General features: G+C 54.8%; 1 protein-coding gene across 5 annotated transcripts in view; it reads right to left on the bottom strand.

The window, feature by feature from the left end:
* Positions 1 to 17057, bottom strand: part of MAST3 (microtubule associated serine/threonine kinase 3) — a 37665-nt gene extending 20608 nt beyond the window's left edge. The window contains exons 1-5 of one of the 5 annotated variants that reach the window (XM_060093865.1): positions 17019 to 17057; positions 11390 to 11421; positions 690 to 778; positions 536 to 608; positions 326 to 346 (exon numbers count right to left, since the gene is read on the bottom strand). In XM_060093865.1, coding sequence (XP_059949848.1) covers positions 326 to 346; positions 536 to 608; positions 690 to 778; positions 11390 to 11421; positions 17019 to 17057 — 254 coding nt within the window. Of the gene's footprint in view, positions 1 to 325; positions 347 to 535; positions 609 to 689; positions 779 to 3523; positions 3796 to 8824; positions 8906 to 9189; positions 9369 to 11389; positions 11422 to 17018 lie in introns of those variants that run through there. The other 4 variants (XM_060093862.1, XM_060093863.1, XM_060093864.1 and 1 more) reach the window with 4 other exon arrangements.
* Between the last annotated feature and the right edge of the window lie 6407 nt (positions 17058 to 23464).

Here is a 23464-nt window from a genome sequence, read left to right as displayed (position 1 = left end):
ACCAGCGGCCAGTTCGTCCCCCATCAAAGCTGCTCTCTGAGTTGCAGCTGCTGGGGTACACGCTGGCCACTCCCACCAGACTGAGGACTCCCTGAGGGCCAAAGTCCAGCCTCTCATTCCTCAGCCCCCAGTGTAGGGCACGGCATCCAGCAGGCACTGAATAAACGTTGTTGAATGAATAAGTGACATCTAAGTGCCTGGCACATAACAGGTCCTCCATCAGGTCTTGTTAAGTGAATTAACAACTTTCAGTGAATGAGTGATTCCTGGACCAAGCCATGCCACCCCCTCTCCCTCCCCCTCCCGGAGGGCTCATAGAAATTACCTGTCTGTGCTCGGGATGTGGCTGCAGGAGACCGTGCGTGCATGCGTGCATTTGCCAGGGGCGGAAGCCAGAGGAGAGACCACAGCAGGGCAGAGGCCAGGGGTGGGGAAAAGGCTAATGAGGAGGCAGGTCCAGCCACCACGTCCATGCCCCTGCCTGTCCCCTCGTCCATCAAGTCAACACCATCCCCCAGAGCCGGAGACCACTCACCTCCGGGCAAAAGGAAAGTTGATAGCAGATGCAGCTGAGAAGTTCCGAGGACTATCCAGGGGGCTGCTGCCTGCTGAGGAGGACGTGGGGGAACTGAGTCAGTGGGGGTGGAGACAGAACACTCCCACCCCACCCCGCTTGCCCCCACGCTCACCTGTTGGGATGGACAGTGGTGACAGGGGCCGGGAAAGGGTCGGCGAGGGTGTTCCTACCACCAGGCTCTTGCGGTTCCCGCTGCGGCAGCTGTCGGGGGGGAAGGTGGGGACAAGGTCAGGTCCAGGACTCCTGCTTCAGAGGACCACATGCTCAGCCGGGAGCACATGGGTGATGGCTTCAGGGCAGGACAGGAAGCTGGGGGCGACCACTCTCTCTCTGCTCCCCAGGCGGACCGCCCCGCTCCAACGTCATGGCCCTGGCCCAACTTCTCCAGCTTCTGTGTTCACAATCCCACGCCCAGGACTTCCCCAGCGGTCCAGTGGTTAAGACTCCATGTTTCCAATGCAGGAGGCACGGATTCGATCTCTGGTGGGGGAAGTTCCGCATGCTGCGCGATGCCGGGTTGGGGGGAAGTTTGCTCCACAATCCCACCCCCACAGCCTTGCCCACATCATGGCCACTGCCAGGAACAATGGCAAATAAGGCAGAGGTTGGAGAGGATCCTGGAACCCACAGGTGGGTTGAGGCAGGCGCCCACTCCATTTTATGCACCTTTTCCCAGGGCCACTGCTCCAATCTCTGAGCAGACCCCCTCCCCAAGATCCCCCTAAAACGCCAATCTGATCCTTGGAAACCCTAAAGCCAGAATCTTGCACATTGGGTCCTGTTCTTGTTCTACCAAACTTTTTTTTTTTTCAAAGAATGTTTTTTTTTTTAAAAAAAAATTTATTTGTTTATTTATTTTATTTTGGCTACACCGGGTCTCAGTTTCCGCACGTGGGATCCTCGCTGCGGCACACGGGATCTTTTAGTTGCGGCATGCGGGATCTTTTAGTTGCGGCACGCGGGATCTAGCTCCCCGACCAGGGATCGAACCCGGGGCGCCCCCTGCATTGGGAGCGCTGAGTCTTACCCACCGGACCATCAGGGGAGTCCCTGTTCTGCCGAACTTTTGCCCACATGTTTTCCTCCCTTCATCCCAGCTCCCTCCTGGCCGCCAGAACCCTGGCCCAGGTGCCCCCCCCCCCGACCCTTGCCCAGTAATTCCCATATGTGCCCTGGCCCCAGCCCCCGCCCTAGCAGAGGGAAGTTGGGAGCGACACTGCACCCCCCACCCACTCCGGCAGTCGCCCGGCAACAGCTCCGATTGCTCTCGACAAGTGCATCAGCCCACACAGCCTGAGCCGCCAACGCAGCCCAGCCTTGGCGGGAGAACTGCGCAGGGAGGGAGAGATGACACCTCGGGGCCTCACAGGGCCAGGAATGGCGTCCCAGGCAGAAGGCACAGTGCAGGCCAAGGAGAATGAGGTCAGCAACTGGCTCAGGAGACAAGACATGCACGGAGGAGGGGTTCAGCCTATCCACGGCTCCATGTGCAGCTGCTCTGCTGAGCCTGTTTCCCCATCTGTATACTTTGCAAAGGTGCATACACAGTGCTCAGCTTTGGGCCTGGCACTGGGTAAATTGCGGCATGTACGTATATTGTCATCTTTCTCCTGACATTGCTCACAGGGCCTGGTGCATGGTGGGACAGCAAGCAATACCTCTCCAGCGAATTAAATCACCAACATCTGCCAATACCAATAAGCCCAGAGCAGGGAGAGACCAGCTGCACCCATTTCCCAGCCTGGAAAACTGAGGCCACAGATGCCATCAGCAGCAGAGATTGTCCTCTAGTCTGAGGTGCAAAAGCAAAAGCGAAACCCACAGGTTCCTGCAAAACTTCCTGTCACCACCCCCCCAACACACACACATCCGACAGCCCACATCCTCTTCCAGCCCTTCACCCCCACACTGCACCCCAATGCATCATTTTTCACTTCCAACAGCATTTTGGAAAAACACTGGGAGCCTCCCCCTTGCTCTCAGGCAGGGCTTTCTTGAAAACAACCAAATCTGAGATCTCAAAGGGGAACTGGGCATCATCTGTTCAATTCCCGAGCATCTACTGAGCACCAACTGTGTGCTCAGCCCTCCCTAGAGAAGGCCCAGGACCCTGAGGAGCTGCCTAGTTTTTCAATAACCAGCCCTGTGGCACAACAGAGAGTGAGAATTATGTCAGAAAAGAGGGGCCTGAGGCCAGTTTCCTGCACCTGATCCCTGAGGTGCCCATGAGCCTTCTGTGGCTCCCCAGGTTCTGGAAGAAGAGCCTAAACCCTGGATTAGTCATTCAAGGTCCTTCAGCAGCTGGTCCCACCGTCCAGCCTTTGCCTGTGCTCCCCTCTGGGAATGCCCCGACCAAGCACTGGTGAGACATTCAAGCACAGAGGGGTTAAGGAAATGCCTGAAGGCACACAGCCTGACAGTGGCTGAGCTGGAATTTCAACGCAGGTCCAGCAGAGCTCACAGCCCTCACTTAGCTTCTCTGCCTTTCAGAAGAAACTGAGACTCCACTTTGCTCTGGATAGAACACCGTGATTTCCCCCCACCCCCCCATAACCGACAAGCACACCATCCTCCTGCAGCAAATATTTGCTTCCGAACCATCATTTCCGCTGACTGGGCCCCAGGGACTAAACAGCCTCAGTTTTTCCAAGAAGCTCTTCTCCAGGTCTGCCCAGAGGACAGGTTTGAATTCTGATTCAGTCCCAAATCCCTGCTGCTTCTGTCACCACCTGAGCTGCGACCCCGGCGGACAAACACCCCAATTTGGGTAAGGAGCGGTGAAAGGAGGGTGCCTGGGACCCCAGGGGATACCTGGATCCCAAAGCATCCGCCCACTTCCCCCTACCGCCGCACACAGTGGCCCTCCCCGCGCTGCCGAGACACACTTTTGGCAACTCGTGTCTGCTCGGTCCGCCGCCGCGCCTTTGCCCGCGCGAAGCCCCCTACCTCTTGGAGCGCTGCAGCAGCGCGCCCTTGGCCAGGCGGCTCCGGTGGCCGGGCGCCGCCACCGCCGTCCAGTAGCTAGGATCGGACATGCTGCTTCCCTTTGTGCCGCCGCCGCCGCCAGAGGCCCGAGAGGCGCGGGGGCGCAACCAGCGGCGGCGGGACGCGAACCTTCACGGCGGGATCTGCCCCGGGAGACCCGCGGTGAGGGGCGGGGACGCGTCGCGGGGCTGGGGCTAGGGGGCGAGGAGGAAGCGCGAGCCCGGGAGCGAGGCCTGGAACCCCGCCCAGGACAGCGCGGGGGCGGGGCCTGGCCTGGCGGGGTGGGGCGAGCGACGCGGAAGCAAGGCCTGCGAACCCGCGTGCTGGCTGGTGGGCGTGGCGTTGCCATGGCCGCGGGCGGAGGGGCGGGACGTTGCCAGGCTTGCGGGAGGCGGGGGCGGGGCGTTGGCGGTACCTGGATGTAGTTGCCTTCGAAGTTGGCTCCCTTCCTTCAAAATGTAAATCCGATCGCGCCCCTTTCTCCCCTACCTAGGCGCTAACCCCTTCTGAGTGCGGCACTCAAGACCCATTCAGCGGCTTGGCCCAGCTCATGCTACCGCACCCACGCTGGCTCTACTCCTTGGAATGCCTTTCCTGCCTGGCAAAATTCAGCGTCCCCTCCTTCAGGAGGTCTCCTCTTGTGTCTGTCCAGCTCTGTCTTCCCCAGGCTTGAGCTCCTTGAGGTCCCAGCATCTTCCAGCGCTGGACTGGCACAGAGGGTGTGTTTAGCAAACTGAGTCAGGGCATCTGATATGCTCTTCCTGTCTGTATGATGGGAAAGGCCATCAGCCTGGCTACTATCAGGAAATCAGATGCCTGATTTAACTTCTCAAGCCTCAGTATTCTCAACTGTAAGATGGGAGGAAAATGGGGCTGACATGAAGATTACTCTGTGCGTCCCAAGAGTGCCTGGTAAACGTTTGATAAACGTTAGCATTAGGCAAACTTCCAGGCCTCTGGTTCCCCATATGCACATGTCCCTTTGTGAAAATGGAATAAAGTCAGAGGCACAGAAAGTGCCTGGTACAGAGCTGGGGGTACAGTTCATCTTCACTATGGAATGTCTCACACAGTAGACTGTGAATTAATGCTTCCTCCTTTCATGACAGCCCCAGGAAGTCAGGGACAGTGTCACCCTGAAGGTGGACCCCCCACAGGCCTCACAACACTTTGGGAACTGGCCCAGGCAGGACTGACCTGGAGCCCAGACCCCACATCTGAGAAAACTGAGGCGTACAGGGGGTGTTGCTGCCTGATGTGTAGCCCTAACCCTGCCCATCCATCTTGCCACCCATTCTGCTTCTCAAGTCTCTCAGACTCCCTCCAAGCCCAGTGTCACCTTCAGGTGGCCCACACGCAGTGGCCCAGATATCTGCTGTCTCCCCAGGCCTGCTCTCCACACCCCCAGACAGGGGCTCAAACAACCCATATCTGGCCACTCATTCACTCAACAAACATTGAGCACCTACTGTGTGTCTGCCCTTGTACTGAACCCTGAGGATGCAGGCCACAAATAATCCCTGCCCCCAGGAGTCCCCAGTCTGGTAGGGGAGGCAGAGAGTGAACAGAAAACAATTAAATGAACAAGTTAATTTCACACACTGAAGTTGAGGAAGGAAAAGAACAGGGGTAAGGCTGGCAAAGGACAACTTTAGCCAGGAGGCCTCTCTGACGTGACACTGCAGCCAGCAGTGAGACATCGAGAAGGAAGAAGAGCCAGCCATGGAGAAAGAGCATCCCAGGAAGGGAGCACAGCTCATGCAAAGGCCCTGAAGCAGGACTGAGGGGAAGATGCCAGCAAGACTCACCATGTGGGCCTTGTGGGCTACAGGGAGGAGTGCAGTTTTACTACAGCAGCAACAGGGAGTCATGGAGGATGTGTGAGCAGCGGGAGGGTGTGATCTGGACTAAGCTTGTAAACCACCCCCCATGTCTGCCATGAGGAACAGGAGCTGTTGGGGGCAGGAGTGGAGGTGGCAGGAGGCTAGTGAGGGGCTGTAACAGGATCTGGGAGCGGAGGACACAGGCCTGGACCAGGGTGGGGCTGTGGAGTAAAGTGGGTGGATCCTGGACTTATTCTGAGACTAAAGAACAGGCTCTGCTGTGGGGTCATATGTGTAGATGAGGATAAGAGAGGTCACCCATGATCCTCAGGTGTTTAGCCTGAGCCACATACGGGAAACAGAGCCTCCTGCATGGGAGGAATTCGAGGTCCCATAGGCCTGGGGACCCAACTGGGGATGAAGCCACGGTCTCATGCACCATAGGCTAACATGATGTGTCCACAAGCTCCCCCTACCATGTGTGCCGGGGACACTTCTGCACACAGTTAGTAAAGGAGCTGCCCATCATCCCCAGTCTGTGCTGCCTACGTGCCTCCCACTATGCCCATTGTGTTGGCATCCCCAGCAGCTGCTTCTCCCACGCCCATCTGGCCTCAGTTTCCTCCTCTGCAGAACAGGGTTACAGCTGGCAATCCAGAGGGCCTGTGGCCATGGCAAAGACCTCCCCTGAAAGGCTGGCTGATCAAGTGACCTCTGGTGCCAGCCCCTTGCCCACTAGATCAAGCCCCTCCCCTACTCACACACCCTCCACGGCTCCTCATTTTACAGCAAATTCACACTCCTGGGTAAATCCCTTTCCTAGAGCTCGAATCCTAACTCTGTGCCTCAGACTTTGCCTCTCTCTGCTTGTGCCAGTAACTGTGTAAATAGGAAAGCCCTAGGTGGACATACAGACCCTCATCTCCGACCCCACATTGGTAGGGCTACCCCAGCCCTTCCTACCTGCCCATGAGCTGTCCATGCCCCTCTAGGCCCCATACTTTATGCGGCTCCCAGTGCCCTCGGTAGAAAATCCAAATTCTTCCCGTCCTTGGTGTCCAAGGCCCCAGAGGGAACACATCTCTGACAATGCTGTTCCTGCCTGGAACAGCCTCTTTGTTGTCCCCTTGGCCATATGGGCCCAACTCATGACCTTCTCTTCAAACTGCTCCCCACCAGCACCACAGGTAGAGCCCTCCCAGCTGCTTCCCATTTGTCTGCGCCACAAGCATTAATTGAGCACCTGATGTATAGCAGGCCCTGCCTGAGGCTATAGGATGACCAGGACAGATCCAGGTCAGGCTTTCAAGGGGCTCTCAAACCTTTGGATGAGAAAAACAACTCAATAATCACACAAGAAAACATGGAAATCACAACCATGATGGGGTCAGGATGAGGGAAATGGATGTGCATAATGGATGCAACTGGGGCTTGGGGGCCCTTATGGTGGGGTGGGGCAGGGGCAGGGAGGTTTAGTCACGAAAGGCTTCCTATCTGAGAGCTTGATGGAGACTTGACAAATGGATAAAGGAGTAAACAGAGAAAGCGGAGCTCTGGGCAGGGGGGACAACAAGTGCAAAGGCCCTGAGGCTGGCCAGCTTATATTCTGGCAGTCCAGGAAGCTGCACGGCTAGAATAGGGTGAGCACTGGAGAGGTGGATGGGAGGACGTGGGGCAGGGGGGTGGTTCATCACAGGAGCTGGACCCATAGGGCCTTGGAGGCTGAAGGGACAAATGTGGGCTTATTCCCCTTGGAGCAGGGGAGGCAGGTACCCATTTCCTTGCCTGGCCCAAGTCAACGGGGCTCTGCTGCCCCCTGGTGGCAAGCAAGGGGGCCAGTGGACTCAGCTAGAGTCCCAAACCCTCTGCCTGTATTTCCCCCTGGTAAAACTGGCTTATCTGCTCTCAACAGGTCCCTCCCCTCATCTTGTCCTCACCTGAGGTTGAGGCCAAGGACACAGAGTCAGATCTGGCCTGACACTCTCTCTAAGGGTGCCTCTGGACAACACACTCTGAGGTTCCAAGCTGAGTTTCTCCTCAGCTAAATGGGGGCGACACAGTCTCTGCCTCCCATTGGACACCCCAGGCTGGTCCAGGCCCCACCATCTCCCACCTAGATGTTGCCCTAGCCACTTCCCTGCCTCTGCCACCTCCATTCCTGTCCCCTGTCCCCAGCCAACCTTTCTTCCCCCAAGGTAGCCACAGGGGCTTTAAAAATCTTGGCCCTGCCTCAGGACCTTTGCATGTGCAGTTCCCTCTGCTTGGTGCTTCTCTTCCCCTAGCTCTGCTCAGGCCTTGGCTCAAACACCACATTAAGAGGTCTCCGTCTGAATGTGTCTTGTTTGTCCATTCCCTTGTTCATTGCCTACTTCCTGAGAACTGACTGAGAGCCTCATGAGGGAGAAACTATGTTCATCTTGTTCACAGCTATGCCCTTAGCACCTGGCACACAGTAGATGCCTGCTTAATGAAGGTACCTGCCTGTTGCCCAGCTCCCAGTGTGGGCTCCAAAGTGTTCTCTCTTCTCCCCACTAAAGGCCCATGGGAAGAGTCTGAGCAGCTAATTCACACTAAGGTGTAAATGGTTGATGGGCCATCAAATTCTAGACATCATTGACCTGTACATCTGTCCCCTCCCTGAATTTTTGCCCAAGCTGTGTGAGGCGCCCACTATAACCCTGATGTTCTCTCCCATACAGGGGCAAGACCCTGAGACCCCGCCGTTGCAGAGAGTGGCTCAAACCCTCAACAGACTCTGATGGCAAAGCTGGCCCTGACTTGGCCCCCAGACGTACTGAACCAGGAGAACTGGTGTCTCCTCTCTGAACCTCAGTTTCCTCCGCTGGGCAATGGGATCAGAAAGGGTGCTTCTCTCCCAGGGTTGCAGAGGGGACAGAAGGCACTTGGGGCACTCAGTCAAGCTGGTTCTTTTCTCCCTATACCACTTGGCCTGGTTGACTTCAGTGCACAGGGCTCTAATGGTGGACTCTCAGGGTTAGGAGTGTGTGTGTGTGTGTGTGCGTGTGCGTGTGCGTGTGCGTGTGCGTGTGTGTGTGTGTGTACACATTCACAGGGAGGAGCTTTCCGGCCAGCTGAGCTGGGTCACAGCACAGGAGGCCAGGCCAATTCAGCAGGGCCCTGAGCAGGCTGGGAACCCAGCACCTGTCTCGAGGAAGTCCTTGGGCAACAGCTCAAGTTCTGGCCTTGCCCTGACCATCTATCTGAAGGGGGAACCTGCTGCCTATGACTGAATATGGAATTTTCCCATCATGGTCCTAGTGTGGATCACAGTGCCATTTTATGGAGAGGTAAACTGAGGCCCAGAGAGTCCATGTCACCAGCCCACAGTACCTTGGTGGGGAGCTGGGTCTGGGCAGCTTCCAAGTCTCTGGGGTGCCGGGGCGATGTCCGAGCCCCGCCCGCGCGCGCTGTCACTTACCTCCAGGGGTGCAGGCCCAGTGAGGGGCTGCAGGGGCTGCTGGGACTCAGCAAGGACGGGCTCTGGCTGCTTGGAGACAGACTGCAAAGAAAGAGGCCGGGGACGGTGAACCCGGCAACGGCCCCTGCGTGTGGCCGAATCGGGAGACGGGACCGGGGTTGTGGTTTCCTTAGGGAGAAGGGGCCTGAGGCTGGGGATACGAGATCTCGCGCAGGCCGCGAGGGCGGGGCCGGACCGTTGACTTGGGAGGGCTCCCTGGAGGCGGCGGTGCGACTCGGGGCGACTTGAGCAGAGACGCGGAAGAAGGGTGGTTGTCAGCCTGCCCCTCTTCCCCCAAATCTCCCCTTCCAGGTCCAAGCACTCACTCGAGGGTCAGCGCCGGGATGTGCAGCTTGTCCCTGCGGGACTTCATGCCGAGGCCGGGGCCGCGTCTACGCGACCGGGTACTGACGCCCCCTTCGTGGCCGCCAAGCCCTGATTGTGTCGCGATCGGACAGACAGACAGACGCGGACGCCGGGACAGCACGCCTGGTAGGCGAGACAGACGCGGAGTGGGGCCTGGGCCGCCGGGGGGGGCGGTTGGGGCGGGCTCTCTCCGTCCCGGGGCGGGGCTCGGAGCCCCGCACCTGCGCGCAGGCACAGACCCGCAGCAAAGGTCGGATTGTGCGAGGCGGGAGCCGCGGTCCCACCCCTCCCGGGCAGGGACGCTGAAGGTGCCGGGTATCGAGCCCCCGAGCTGCACGGCCGGAAAGGAGGGGCAGTCACTGCCTACTCCGCCGGACTTTTTGCTCCATCAACTGGCCCCGCCCCTTCCCGGTCGAGGCCGTACCTCCGCGCTCACCCAGCCCCACCCAGCCCCGCCCCCGGGGGGGTGTCTCTCGGACACCAATCCACGGTGTGCGTGCCCCACCCCAATCCTCCCACCCGCAGCCGCTCAGCCCAGGCGTTCCCGGCCGCCCGCAGCGGGTGTCCCCACCCCGGCGCACACGGGAGGCCCCGACCACGCCTACAGCACTTTGTTTCCCTGGGTTCCCTCTGCCCAGTCAGTCATCCCCCTCATTCATATCCGAATTCAGCCCCACCAGCCTCCTCCCTACACGTGGACCCCTGGCGCTCCGAGCCCCACCCTCCCTCCTGCCCAGCCCAGACTCCGAAGGTTTGCGGTTGTCTGTGTCTGGCCATGGCCCCCTTGAAATCCTGGTTGGACCCAGTCAGGCACACCGCAGGTGGCAAAGACTAGACACCCCTCAGGTAGTCTTTGTTCTGGTCCTATTCCGAGGCCCAGGACTTTGCCCTCAGTGGTTTGTACTGATTCACGGTCCACTGCCCCGCCCCCAGCCTGGGCAAAGGCTGGGGACAGTGCCTGCCTTCCGGGCAGTGTCCAAGCCCCGCCCCTACTGGGGTCCTCAGGGCCCTCCCCACCAGGTGCACTATCCCCAGTCCAACAAGAGATGGTCTGGGCTTAGGGGCTACTCTGACACCAGCCCCACCATCAGATTTCAAACTCTCATCCAACCCCCAGGACCTACCCCTTCTCCTCTCCCTCCACCTCCCCTATGCTCACTTCACCCCAGCTACCCCGTCTCCATGCTGTTTTTCCAATGCCAAGCTAGTTCGCACCTCAGTACCTTTGACCATGCTGTTCCCTCTGCCTGGAATGCTGTTCCCCCCACACTTTCCCCCTGGCTCTTCCTCCTCTTCCAGATCTAGTCTCAAATGTCACCTCCTCTAAGAGATCCCACATCTTCAGGGCTAAAGCCACCCTCCAGCCCCCTCTGTCTGTCTCTGTTTAATTTCTCCCCTGTATAATACCACTTCATCACTCTCTCCAATAGAGTGCAAGCTCCATGGGCAGGGTCCAGCATTGACTTGTCACCGTGTCCCCTGTGCCTGGAACAGAGCCCAGCACACAGTAGATCCTAAAAAAATGTTTGTTGAGTGAGTGATTTCACTGAGGCGCAAGGGAATTCCCACCCCCAACTTAGGCAAACGCAGCCTCCAAAGAGGGAGTGTCTGCACTCACACTCCCCCAGACCACCAGTACGAGGCAAACTCCTCCCCCTCCTGGGCTTTGGTTTCCCCATCTGTAAACAGGGGAAGGCACTGAACAAATGTTTTTTGAGCTTTTGGGATCTCAAAATGCCAATCACCAGGAACATTAATGTGACCCTGAAGTGTATGATTTTCTGCCGGTGTTCCCCAAAATAGAGTGAGCTTCCTGTCATGGGAGGCATGCAAGCTGGTTCCAGGATACTTGACTGGAATTCTACAGTCTGGACTCTGGATGCCACCTTTTCAAGTTGGTTGCTTTACAGCCAGCGATGCAACCCTTATGCACCTCAGTTTCCTCGTTTGCAAACTGGCATAGTTTGTACCTCACCTCCCAGCCTGTGGTGAGGGCCACGTGAGGCGCCTGTGAAGTACTTTGCAAACACCGGGGCAGGATCAAGGTGAGAAGCTTTGTAGTAATTATTAAATAAATTCACAATTTGGAGGCTGCTGCTGAACTATCTGTGCCCAGGGCCACAGGGCCCCACCCAGCCCACTGGCCCCAGGTGAACTCACCCACGTCCCCGGCGTGGTAGGCTCAGCTCCTTCTGAAAAGAAAACAGGGGTCATTCTCAAGGAGACAAACACTTCTCATCCCTAGCTTTCCACCCACCTCATTTCCCAGTTGGCCCCTTGTTCACCCTGTTCCAACCAATGCCTCTTTTCTGCTCACCCCACACATTGGACTCAGCCCTGCCTCAGGGCCTTTGCACCAGCTGTATCTTCTGCCAGGACCACTTTCCCTCCCTTCTGGTGCTTGTTAATTGAAGCTCATCCTTCAGGTTTCAGCTCAAGCGTCCCTTCCTCTAGGAAGCCCTTTCAGATTCCCAATCTACCTCCCTTCTCAGCTCCCCTGCTTACATTTTTAAAAAGTCATTATTCAAAATAAATTAGTTATATTTACAAAGAAGTATGTCAGTAGTGGCTAAATACTAATAATCTATTGAGAAAAGGGAGATTCCTTTGTCATCCTCACCCTGTCCCCTCCCAGATCTGAAAGCCATTCCCTGCTCACCTTCTGCAGAATCTATGCAGGTTTGGGTCCTGGTCATTGGTGGGGGCTGGGCACACTGACCAGTGACTACCTATTGAAGACTCTTTTAGAGCTCAGCAAGCCGATCTGCACCAACCCTGGGTGTCCTCACCATATATAGGGCAGAAAGCCCTGTGCTTGGGTTCCACTGTGACCCCAGAGTCCACCCTCAAATGTGGCTTGCCCAAGAGGGCTTTTTAATTCTCAAAAGGCTGTATAGCACAAGTTTAGAATCTGAGGACACCCAGACCTGGGTCCAGATCTATCATCTGTTCTTTCTTGGCCGTGGAACCTTGAGCCAAGTGACTGGTACTACCTGTGCTTTGGTTTCCCCATCTGTAATTTGGAGATAATGTAAGAGGGTTAAAATGTAAGGGGTAAAAATGATCAGAAATTATTGTTGTTGTGTTACTTACTGTTGAGCTCAGTAAGGGCCTTCGCAGACTATCGCAATACTTGCTAAATTTTATTCACATTTACTGAGCCGCTACTACGCATCAGGAGCAGAGGCCTTTTTACAGGCGGGGAAACTGAGGCGCGGAGGGCAGCAGCTGCCCACATCTCTCGACGGAGGTAGGGCCGGGAATCCAGGTCTCTGGACACCACACACACACACACACACACACACACACACTGGGGCGGTTGCGTCGAGGATGCAGGACTATTTTTACCTCGGTGGGCTCAGGGCTGCCCACATCCAGAGTTGGGCGTTCGTCATGGCAACCAATGATGTCATCAGCCCCCGCAGCCAATTGGAGGGGGCCGGAAGCTGCTGGGCTCGGGATGACAGGGCTGGGAGGGGTTAACAGGGTCTCCAGGCAGGGGAAGAGGAGGATCTGCGGGGGTGGGGCGTCGCCCTGAGGCTGGACCCCAGCTACCTTGAGCTCAGAAAATCAAGTCAGAGCCCTTCAAGGTGGGAGGAGGCTCACCTGCCACCCTGAGGTCCCCTTGTTTGCTTGAATACCTCTGGGGATGGAGAGCTCACTATCATTCTGCGCAAACGTTCATAGACCCACCACCACCACCACCACCATTAGGCTCTCCTTCGGCCCCCTCCGGTTGTTATGAGATCTCATGCCAGCTTCCTCCTCCCCTACTAACCCACAAAACAGTAAGGAGCTGGGATCCGAACTCAGGGGTTCTTGCTGTGCCCACACGTGCCACCCCCCACACACCCCATCCCAGCCATTTCCTTCCAAAACACTGACAGTCCTGGGTTCCCAGTCTGGCTCCCTAATCTGGGCTGTGTGACCCCCGACAAACGACTTCAGCCGTTTGCGCCTCAGTTTCCTCCTTTGGAAAATGGTCCAGTTACGTAGGGCCCTGGGAGGAATCAAGTAGCAGGCTCAGGGCCTGGTGCTGGGGGAAGCTTTGATCAATCAGAGCCCAGAGAATGATTTTGTGAGGTTAATAACTACCAATTTAACCACAAATTTTAATTTACTTCCAAAATACAAAAAGATGTGAAGTTGCACAGAGAGGTGAGGGACGGTCAGCAGCCCCCCTACAAAGGCTCAGTGGAACGCTGGGCCCACATGGAACTCTCCCGGCACCACCCCCGGACCCTCTGCTCCCTGCGCCATCTGCTCTTGCCTTCAGCCCCCTCTTTGCCAGCTGTTCCTCAGCGAGTGGCTCCCGCCTAGAAAGGGGGTGGGGGTGGGGGTGGGGGTGGTCTAACCCCCCGGAACTGCCCTTTAAGGATAATATTTATGGCATCCTCTTCTGGGCTTGACTGGGCTGGGAGATGCTGCTTCCTCACCAGAAGCCTCAGCTCCACCCGGAGGAACCCACATTCTGAAGGAGACAGGGTAGGGCATGGACACCCCCATACTGGAGGCATTAGTAGGGACCCAGAGGAAGAGAAGGGGCTGGAGGGAGAGGGGAGCCAAAAGAGTTCCAGGAGGAGGGTTTCAGGCTGGGCTAGCAGGCTAGTGGGAAACAGTAGGGTGAGGGTGGGACTCAGCCCAGTGGGCACCAAGTCTCATCGGAAGTTGGCAGCTGGAGCGAAGAGAGAGAGGTCAGCAGGGACCACATGGCACCAGCCGGAGGGCTTCCTGGAGGAGGAGAATAGTGGAACCGGACCGTGAGGATGCCAGATGAACCTTCCAGGGAGCTTCCCCAGCAGCAGGAGAGACAAAGTCCAGACACAGACTGGCCACCTTCTCTGTCCCTGGATGCTCTCTTTGGGGATCTGCTTTTAAAATTCTGTCGTTTGTTAAGCAAAGGGCAAAGTGGGAGATGATGAAAAAAATGATAAAATAATAGTGGTAGTAGTCCTAGTAATAACAGCTTATGTTAACTGGCGCCTACAAATGCTACACAGAAGACTGAGCTTAACCCAAACCAGAAAGGGCCAGTCTCCACCTCTTCCCCTTACCCACAGCCAATGCAAACTGGTGGTCCACAGGCCAAGCCAGGTCCTGTTTACAACCTCCTAGTACTCAGTCAACCGCACGCCCTGCATTGCCACAGTCAGATTGGCCAGGATACCCCCAGCTATTGTCTGGACTGGCCAATCAGCACCTGACTTCCTCAAGCTTTCATGAATTGACTCTTTGATCTTTGGCAAGGATCACCCTCCAGGGTATCTGATTGGCTCTGACCTGATTGGCTGGGGGCGCTCTGGGCTCCAATCAAAGAAGTGTGTGACTGATGCCCCAAACCAAGGCCCTCAACATCTTTGCACCCTCAAGTGCCAGACCACTTAGAATTCCAACTCCCTGACTTCCTGGATGTTATTTTCCTTCTCTGAGCCTCAGTTTCCCCCTCTGAAAAATGAGGCTAATAATCTCTTGGGCTGTTGGAGAACTAAATGTATGTACAGTGCTTAGCATTTGTAGATGTCCCTTAATGTGAGCAGTTATTTACACTTCTACTGTTATTTTAAAAATTATTTTCATGTGTCTCCTACTTGGTCCTTTACTCTAGATGCCTTCCTGGTTTCTGGCCCCCTTTCTGGCCCCCACCTGCTCCAGAAGAGTCTTTCAAAGCCCTCAGATCTGACATGACCTCCCCTGTTCCATCACCTTCCATAGCTCCCAATCACCCTAGGAAGAAAGTCTAACCTCTTCAAAATCAGCGCTGGAAGCCCTGGAAGCAGATGGTCCCATCTCACATGCCCAGTTCTAGCACTAAGAAATGGCTTCTAGCTTCCCCATAAATACATATGGTTGCATACCTCTGGGCATTTGCACGTGCTGTTCCCTCTGTCCAGAATGCCCTCACTCAACCGGGCAAACCCTACTTGCCCCTCCGCCTCCTTGGATGGAGGCCTGCCAGTGTGGGGTTGGGCTGGAGGGAGAGGCAGACCTGCCTGGGTTCAAATCCTCTGTCGCCTTACACACTGTGACACCTGGACAGAGGCTATGATTCTATGAGCCTCAGTTTCCCCGTTTGTAACATGGGACTCGTCATCAGGGAATGGGTGCCTCTTCCCCATGGAACAGCAACCCCCCCGTTTCTGACGTCAGCTGCACCCCCCATTCGCCTACCCGAAGGCGGTTTCTCTATTTTAAGAGGCTGCAGGCAGGGCTCAAATCTATCTGGGGCTCCGGGCGGGGCTTGTTTCCCAACAACACCCCACTGCAAACCAGTCCTGCTGCACCCCCTCCTCTATGCTCAGGCCCCCCACTCCTGCCTCTGGCAACGGCCCCTCCCCGCCCCCCACCCCCCCGCATGTCCTCAGGGTCTCTGCCTTGCAGCTCTACCCACACCCTCCCTGACTCCCAACCGAAACACTCCCTTCCTTCACCTCCCAACAAGTTCGCAGTTCTGCAGCCCGGGTTCAAGGCCTGCCTTTCCCCTCCCTCCTCGGCCTCAGTGCCCACCTCCCCACCCCACCTCCTCCTTTCTAGCTTCTCTGAGCCTCATTCATTTCCCCAAACACCAACCCCCTGCCCTGCCACCAGTGGCTGCTTCCTCTGTCCCAAGGTCACCCAGCAACCCTCGGTTCAGCCGCCTTCTCCAGGGGTGCCTGAGCGTGCCCCATCGCAGCTGACACCTCTGCGGGGTCACTGCTGCTCAGGCATTCGTCTCCCCCAACAGGCTGGGAGATCCAGGAGGGCGGTTCCAGGGGTGAACCCTCCATCCCCCGCCTCTCCAGAGGGGCGGGGGTGGCGTGGGACGGGGGACTACAGCAGGCACTCAATAAATGTTTGTTGGGTAAATGATGAATCCCGGGTTCCCCCACTTGCAACTGGTGGCTTCTTGCGGGTGTGGTCTAAGCCCCAGAGGGAAACGGCTAGATTGTCTAAATTCCCACTGGACGGATGGGGACACTGAGGTCCAGAGAGGTCAAGGAAGTTGCCGCCGCGGGGTCACATGCGTTAGAATGCCAGCCTCTGCTAGGTCTGATGCTTTTTTTGCTTATCTCCTGGTGGCGCTGCCTCCCGAACACAAACCCGGGGCCAGAGGTCAGAAAAGGAGGGCTCTTCTAATGAATGGGGAAACTGAGGTCGGGAGACGCAAGAGTGCCTCCCAACGCCCCAGCCCCCACCCCCCCAGGCCACAGAGCCAGCTGGCAGTGGCTTGTGCACCTGAGAGCTGGTTAAGGTCGCTGGACTGAATCCCTGCTGTGCGACCTCGGGTTTGTGACTTTCTCAGACTCCAGCCTCAGTTTCCTTATCTGACGAAAGGGCAGACTGACATCCCCAGCCTCCCCAGCTTGCCTTAGGGGTGAGCTGAAGCAGGGCTGCGGTGGCGCTGCGAAGGCACGAGGCATGTATTAATACACATTAATTAATATTAATATAGCACTAGTAAAAGTATTGACACAACGAGATGAACTTATGGTGAGCGCTCAAAGGCTGTCGTTGCTCATATGATTAGAGCTGCTGGTGGAGAGGTCGAAACCCTCAGCCCGTTTCTCCCACGGAGCCTCAGTTTCTCTATATGTCAAATGGACATACCCTCTTCCCAACAGGCGAAAAGCACTTTGAGATGCGGGTGGACAAGTGGGAGTCTCCGGAGCGCGCACCTCCCTCCGCCTCAGTTTCCCCTGGTCCGCCAAAGCCCCGAGCCCGGCACCCAAACAGATTCGCCAAAGCCCCGACCCCGGCACCCAAGCAGATTCACTCCGCCAGCGCCCTCTGCCCGCCCGCGCAGGGGCCTCACCTGGAGCCCACGGCGCCGCAGCAGGCTCGGCTCGTCCATCGCCGGCTAGTCCGCAATGCTCGCTTGCGCCCTGCCCCGCCTCAGCCTGCCAGGCCCCGCCACACCCTGCCGTTGGCCAAACCGGTCAGCTGACGAGGCCTGACCCCGCCCCTCTCCGAGAGCTGGTCTCGAAAGGCCCGCCCCCTTCGGGCGAGCCTGCCCCGCCCTTTCAGGCCCCGCCCCACCCCTAGAGCCTAGAAGTAAACATTTTTCAATGAATCTTCCTAGAAGGGAGAGTTATCCCCATTTTGCAAATGAGGAAACTGAGGTTCAGAAAAGTTAATTCATGTTCCCCGGGGGGCACACAACAAGGGTGAGGCGAGTGGGGCACTCACGTCTGTGCAAAATTTAAGAAGCGCCCACAAAAAAAGTCAGTAATGAAGATACACAACATTTTAATACAATAGTTTAACGAATCGAAACCAATACAAAAATGCATGATGAGCTAGACATCAACATTTTAAATAAAAGCAGGATCAGATTCTGCCCTTGCACGACCCTGCCTTCTTGCCTCACTACAATCCTGGCCCTTGTCCCAATAAAACTTTATTTACAAGAATAGGTGGCCACTGTAGTTACCAGTTTCTTTTCTGAGGATGGCTGCCTTTGCTGAGCGCCAATTGGGCACCCAACTAAGTGCCTCTTGAGGACCTCCTCTCACAGGTATCTGATGATAATTGTTCAGCCTGACTTTGCAGAAGGGAAAGGGAGGCTGGGAAAAGCCCAAAGTCCCAAGATGGCACCCATATTCTCTCTTTCACTGGGACTCCCACTGTCTCTGCAGCTGCAGGGTCCCTTGGTTACCAACTGTTCGACCTGGACATTAGAGTATGTTCTCAGATTGGAGGGAACCCTAGCTAAGGTCTCTGGCTAATCGCCTGTAAGGTACAGTAGTGTCCCACCAAGTTATGGTGGCCAGATTGAGCACATAAAAATACAGGACTCCAAGGCCAAATTTGCTTTTCTCACACGGTTTGAAATTGACATGTAATTTACCTACCATAAAATTCACCTTTTTAAAGTGTACAATTCTGTGGTTTTTAAACATATTCACAGAGATGTGCAATCATCACCACTATCTAATTCCAGAACACTTTCATCACCCCGCAAAGAAACCCTATACCAGTGAGCAGTCACTCCCCATTCTCCCAGCCCCTGTTAAAGACTAATCTTTCTGTCTCTGTGGATCTGCCTGTCCTGGACATTTCACATAAATGAAATCATCCAACATGTGGCCTTTTGTGTCTGGCTTCTTTCACTCAGCAAGACGTTTTCAAGATTCATTCTCGTTGCAGCAAATGCCACTACTTCATTCCTTTTTATGGCTGAATAATATTTCATTGCATGGATAGACACATTTTGTTCACTCATTCATCCATTAATGGACATCTGAGTTTTTCCACTTTTTGGCTATTGTGAAGAGTGCTTCTGTGAACATTCATGTACAATTTTTTGTGTGGACATATGCTTTCGATTCTCTTGGGTCTATACCTAGGAGTGGAATTCCTGGGTCCTATGGTAACTCTACATTTAAATATTCTCAAAAACTACCAGACCGTTTTCCAAAGCAGCCACTGTTATGGGTTGAATTGCGTTCTCCCAAAATTCATAAGTTGAAATCCTCACCCCCAGTACCTCGGAATGTGATTGTATTTGGAGATAAGGCCTTTAAAGAGGTAATTAAATAAAATGAGGTCATGTGGGTAGATCCAAATCCAATATGACTGGTGTCTTTATAAGAGGAGATTAGTATACAAACGTGTACAAGGGAAGACCATGTGAAGACACAGGGAAAAGATACCATCTTCAAGCCGTGGAGAGAGACCCTGGAAGAAATCAAACCTGCCGACACCTTGATCTTGTACTTCTAGCCTCCAAAACTATAATAAAGTAAATTTCTGTTGTTAAAATCACTCAGTCTCAAAAAAAAAAAAAATCACTCAGTCTGTGATACTTTGTTATGGCAGCCCTACCAAACTAATACAGACACCTGGTTAAATTTGATTTCACATAAACAATGAATACTTTTTCGGTATATGTCCTGTGCAATAATTGGGACATAGATATGCTAAAAAGCTGTGTTGTTTATCTGAAATTCTAATTTAACTGGATGTTGTGTGTTCTATCTGACAACCCTACAATAAATAGACTTCATCTGGAGCCTGCATACCCCAGGTGATGGTAAGTTCACACCCTACCATGGCCAACTTTCTGTCTCTGGCTAGTTCTGCCTAAAAGTTCTGTAATCCAGGCTGGGGTGGACATGTGACCTAGAGTCCTTATCCATCTCAGTCACTGTGATTGGTTCAAGATGGAGATGTGACTCAAGCTCAGCCAATCAGAGTCTTCCCTGGGACTTTGGCTGGAACCCCGAGGAAAGAGAGGTTCCCTGTACCAGAGGTGGTTGGGCTGGACAGATGGGGAGCTGCTGGAGGGGAAGCCACCAGAGAGGTCTCAAATGCCCATGATCTATCTGGAGAACTTCCCAGAACTCCTTCCCAAATGACCTCTTCAAAGGGCAACAGGGAGCATTTATTGACTGTCCGACTGGAGGACTGACTGAATGCAATTTTTCCACGGTGAACACCTATCCTTCAAAATCCACTTCAAATTCTCTTTGAGAAGCATCAGAGAACATTTATTGAATGAATAAATAGATTTTTTTTCTTGCAAACTTCTACACATCCATCAAAACCCTCCTCAAGGGCTTCCCTGGTGGCACAGTGGTTGAGAGTCCACCTGCCAATGCAGGGGACACGGGTTCGTGCCCCGGTCCGAGAAGATCCCACATGCCACGGAGCAGCTAGGCCCGTGAGCCATGGCCGCTGAGCCTGCGCGTCCGGAGCCTGTGCTCCGGCAATGGGAGAGGCCACAACAGTGAGAGGCCCGCATACGGCAAAAAAAAAAAAAAAAAAAACCTCCTCAAATATCTCCATGAAGGGTATCAGGGAGTGTAATCAGGGAGTGAATGAATGAGTTCTTTTCTTGGTAACCTATGTATTCTTTTTTTAAAAAAATAAATATATGTATTTATTTATTTTTAAATTTTTATTTATTTATTTTTGGCCGCGTTGGGTCTTCGTTACAGTGCGCGGGCTTCTCATTGTGGTGGCTTCTCGTTGTGGAGCACGGGCTTCAGTAGTTGTGACATGCGGGCGCAGTAGTTGTGGCTCATGGGCTCCAGAGTGAATGCTCAGTGGTTGTGGCACGTGGGCTTAGTTGCTCTGGGAAATGTGGGATCTTCCCGGACCAGGGATTGAACCTGTGTTCCCTGCATTGGCAGGTGGATTCTTAACCACTGCACCACCAGGGAAGTCCCACCTATGTATTCTTTTTTGGGGGGTGGGGGTGGGGTCCCACACTGCACAGCATGCAGGATCTTAGTTCCCCGACCAGGGATCGAGCACCTGCCCCCTGCAGTGGAGGTGTGGAGTCTTAACCACTGGACCGCCAAGAAAGTCCCCTTAAGTATTCTTTTTTAAAAAAATTGAATTATAGGGCTTCCCTGGTGGTGCAGTGGTTGAGAGTCCGCCTGCCGATGCAGGGGACACGGGTTCGTGCCCCGGTCCGGGAAGATCCCACATGCCGCGGAGCGGCTAGGCCCGTGAGCCATGGCCACGGAGCCTGTGCGTCCGGAGCCTGTGTTCCGCAACGGGAGAGGCCACAACAGTGAGAGGCCCGCGTACTGCAAAAAAAAAAAAAATTGAATTATAATTGACCTACAACATTATGTTAGTTCCAGGTGCACAATATATTGATTTGATATTTCTATATCTTACAAAATGATCACCACTATGTATTCTTTAAAACATCCTCAATTGATCCTCTGGAGGCCTCAGAAAGTCCTGGTTGAGTGAATGAAAAATGTTCTTATTGGTGAAAAATGTTCTTATTAATAAATGTGTTTGTTAAATGAACTCATGGATTTTCTCCTTGCCAACTCCTACTCATCCTTCAAGATCCTCCTTAGATGCCCCTAAGGGGCACCAGGTCTCCTGACCACATGGAGAGAAGCTCAGCCCTTCTCGGGCTAAAGGTCACTACCCGCCCTTCCCACAGAAGGTGGAAGCTGAGGGGGTGGGGAAGTTCTGTGGTTCCTCCGATTACCATTTCCTGGGGAGGGGGGCCTATGACCCTATCCTTCCTGCCTCGCCCTCCCCCAAGTTTGTGGGGCATCTGAAAGTGGGACAGCTCTGGGGACATATCCCAGCTGTGCTTCTGGGGCAGCTGGGAGGGCTTCCTGGAGTAGGTGGCAGGCAGGCCAAGAGAAGTGGGTGTACAAAGATTTGGCACGGGGAAGGTGGGCTGCGGTGAGCCTCAAGGTGAGCTTCCAACTGTGACCTCAAAAAGGGTAGAAACAACACCTGACAAGTGGCTGGAATCCTTCTCACACTCCTGCCATAGCTCCTTGGGAAAAAGCTCTTGGGAAAAAGCCTAGCCCTTCAGCCCAGCACTCAAGGCCCTGGCCCTCCCTACCATCTTCATCTCTCCCATGGAGCCCCAGACCTGCCATGTTCATCTTGCTGTTCCTCACATCATGTCCCCCAAACTTTTGCCTCTTCTGTGACCTCTGCTGGGAATGCCCTTTAATTCTACGAAGCCAGTTCAAGACCTCCCTACTCTGGGCAGCCCTCCCTGGTCCCCCGCAGGGCCCCCTTAACCTCTGCCCCTCCCTGCACCCAGCCCCTGACCTCAAGGAGCTGGGGGCATCTGTGTCCAGCTCTGCCCCACGCCCCTTGATGTTTTTCCAGTGACTGCTCTAACTTTGGGGGGATGGGAGAGAGGTGTGACAAGAGCAGAGGCCACTGCGAACCCCCAAAGAACGACAAATCATACTGGCTCTCTGGTGGGCAGCAATGCTCTTTTATCCACACTCGAGCCCATTTGCAGATGGGGAAGCTGAGGCCTGGGAGGCCCAACTTTCGGGAGGGGGTTTGGTGGGAGGTAGGGAGTAGCCCTGGGGCATGGGCCTTACTCTGGAAGGTGCAAAGCTCAGCCCCACTGTGGGGGGCGCCCTGCCTCAGGGTTTGCATCTATGTTTTCACCTCTAGCTGGGTCCCTGAGTGGTCTGGGTGTCTCTGGACTCAGTTTCTCCATCTGTGAAATGGGGCACTTGAGGTAGGGGTCTCAGGATCATTGAGGGGGGGCCATGGGTTTACCCTTATCTCCAATGGTCCCTTCTATCTTTATGTTTCTCTCCATTTGTGTCTCTGTCTCTTTCTGTCTCTGACCCTCCCCCAGGCCTCAAATCTACTCCGCCCCCTGGCCTGGCCTGGGCCCTGCTGCCTGTGAAGACTGTTCTGTGCAGGGTCACAGGGTCCCCGTCCCCACTGTGCCAGGCCTGGAACACTGCCTCTTTGTTCCGATGGCTCTGACTTCATGGCCTGCTGGGCGCCTGACCCTGGCCAGCCCAGCTGCCCCTCAGGACTGGCTCTCAGAGAAAGGGCTCCCTCCTGGCCTCTTGGGCCTCAGTTTCCCCAGATACTTTCCCCCAGGAGAGACCCTTACCCTGTTCTTTGCCCACCTGGGCTCCGAGAACATTCTTTTTTAGGTGAAAATCACATAACATAAAATTAACCATTTTAATATGTACAGTTCAGTGACATTTAGAATATTCACTCTACAGTACACCAATTACCTCTGTCTAGTTCCAGAACATTTTCAGCACCCCAAAATTCAGCCCCATCCCCATGAGTAGTCACTCCCCATTCCCCTCCCCCAGCCCCTGACAACCACTAATCTACCTTCTGTCTCTGTGGATTTGCCTGTTCCAGACATTTCATATACATAGAATCATACAATATATGGGCTGCTGTGTCTGACTTTTTTCACTCAGCCTGTTGTTTTGGGGGTTCATCCAGTTTGTAGCATGAATCAGCTCTTCTCCATGGACATTTTGGGCCTTTGTTGACAGTGCGGAGAGAGGGTCAGAAACTGAGACCACCCCCACCCCCCGCCCCGCCACCTCTCCACCTCTGGCTGAGAAAAAGACACAGAGAAAAGACAAAGTTGAGTCTAAAGGAAACAAGGAGACTCTTCCAGACCTGGAACCCAGGGCGCCCTGAGGCTGGAGTTCGGGAAATGGGGAGGTGGACATTTTCGGAGTGCCCAGCCTACAGCAAGCACTTCATAACAATTTATTGGTAGAGTGAACTCTGACGTCTGAAGACCCTGGCCTCCCATTTAGCTCCTAAGTCTCAGAAGTGGACCAGAGAGGGCTGGAGACCTGGCCAAGGGCACAGAGCCCCAGGCCACCCATGGGGCTCTCACCCAGTGTCCAGCTTCAGTCTGGGGCCAGCAGAGAAGACCCCCCGGATGTGGGGCTCAGGGTCCAGGGCTCGGGTGTGTTTGTGGTCTGAATGAGGCCACCACGCCCAGGCTGACTTCCTGGGTTTCTCTTTCACTTT

The sequence above is a fragment of the Mesoplodon densirostris genome, chromosome 3, assembly GCF_025265405.1.
Source record: "Mesoplodon densirostris isolate mMesDen1 chromosome 3, mMesDen1 primary haplotype, whole genome shotgun sequence".
In the NCBI taxonomy this organism is placed as follows: Eukaryota; Metazoa; Chordata; class Mammalia; order Artiodactyla; family Ziphiidae; genus Mesoplodon; species Mesoplodon densirostris.
This window is presented reverse-complemented; position numbering and strand designations above follow the sequence as displayed.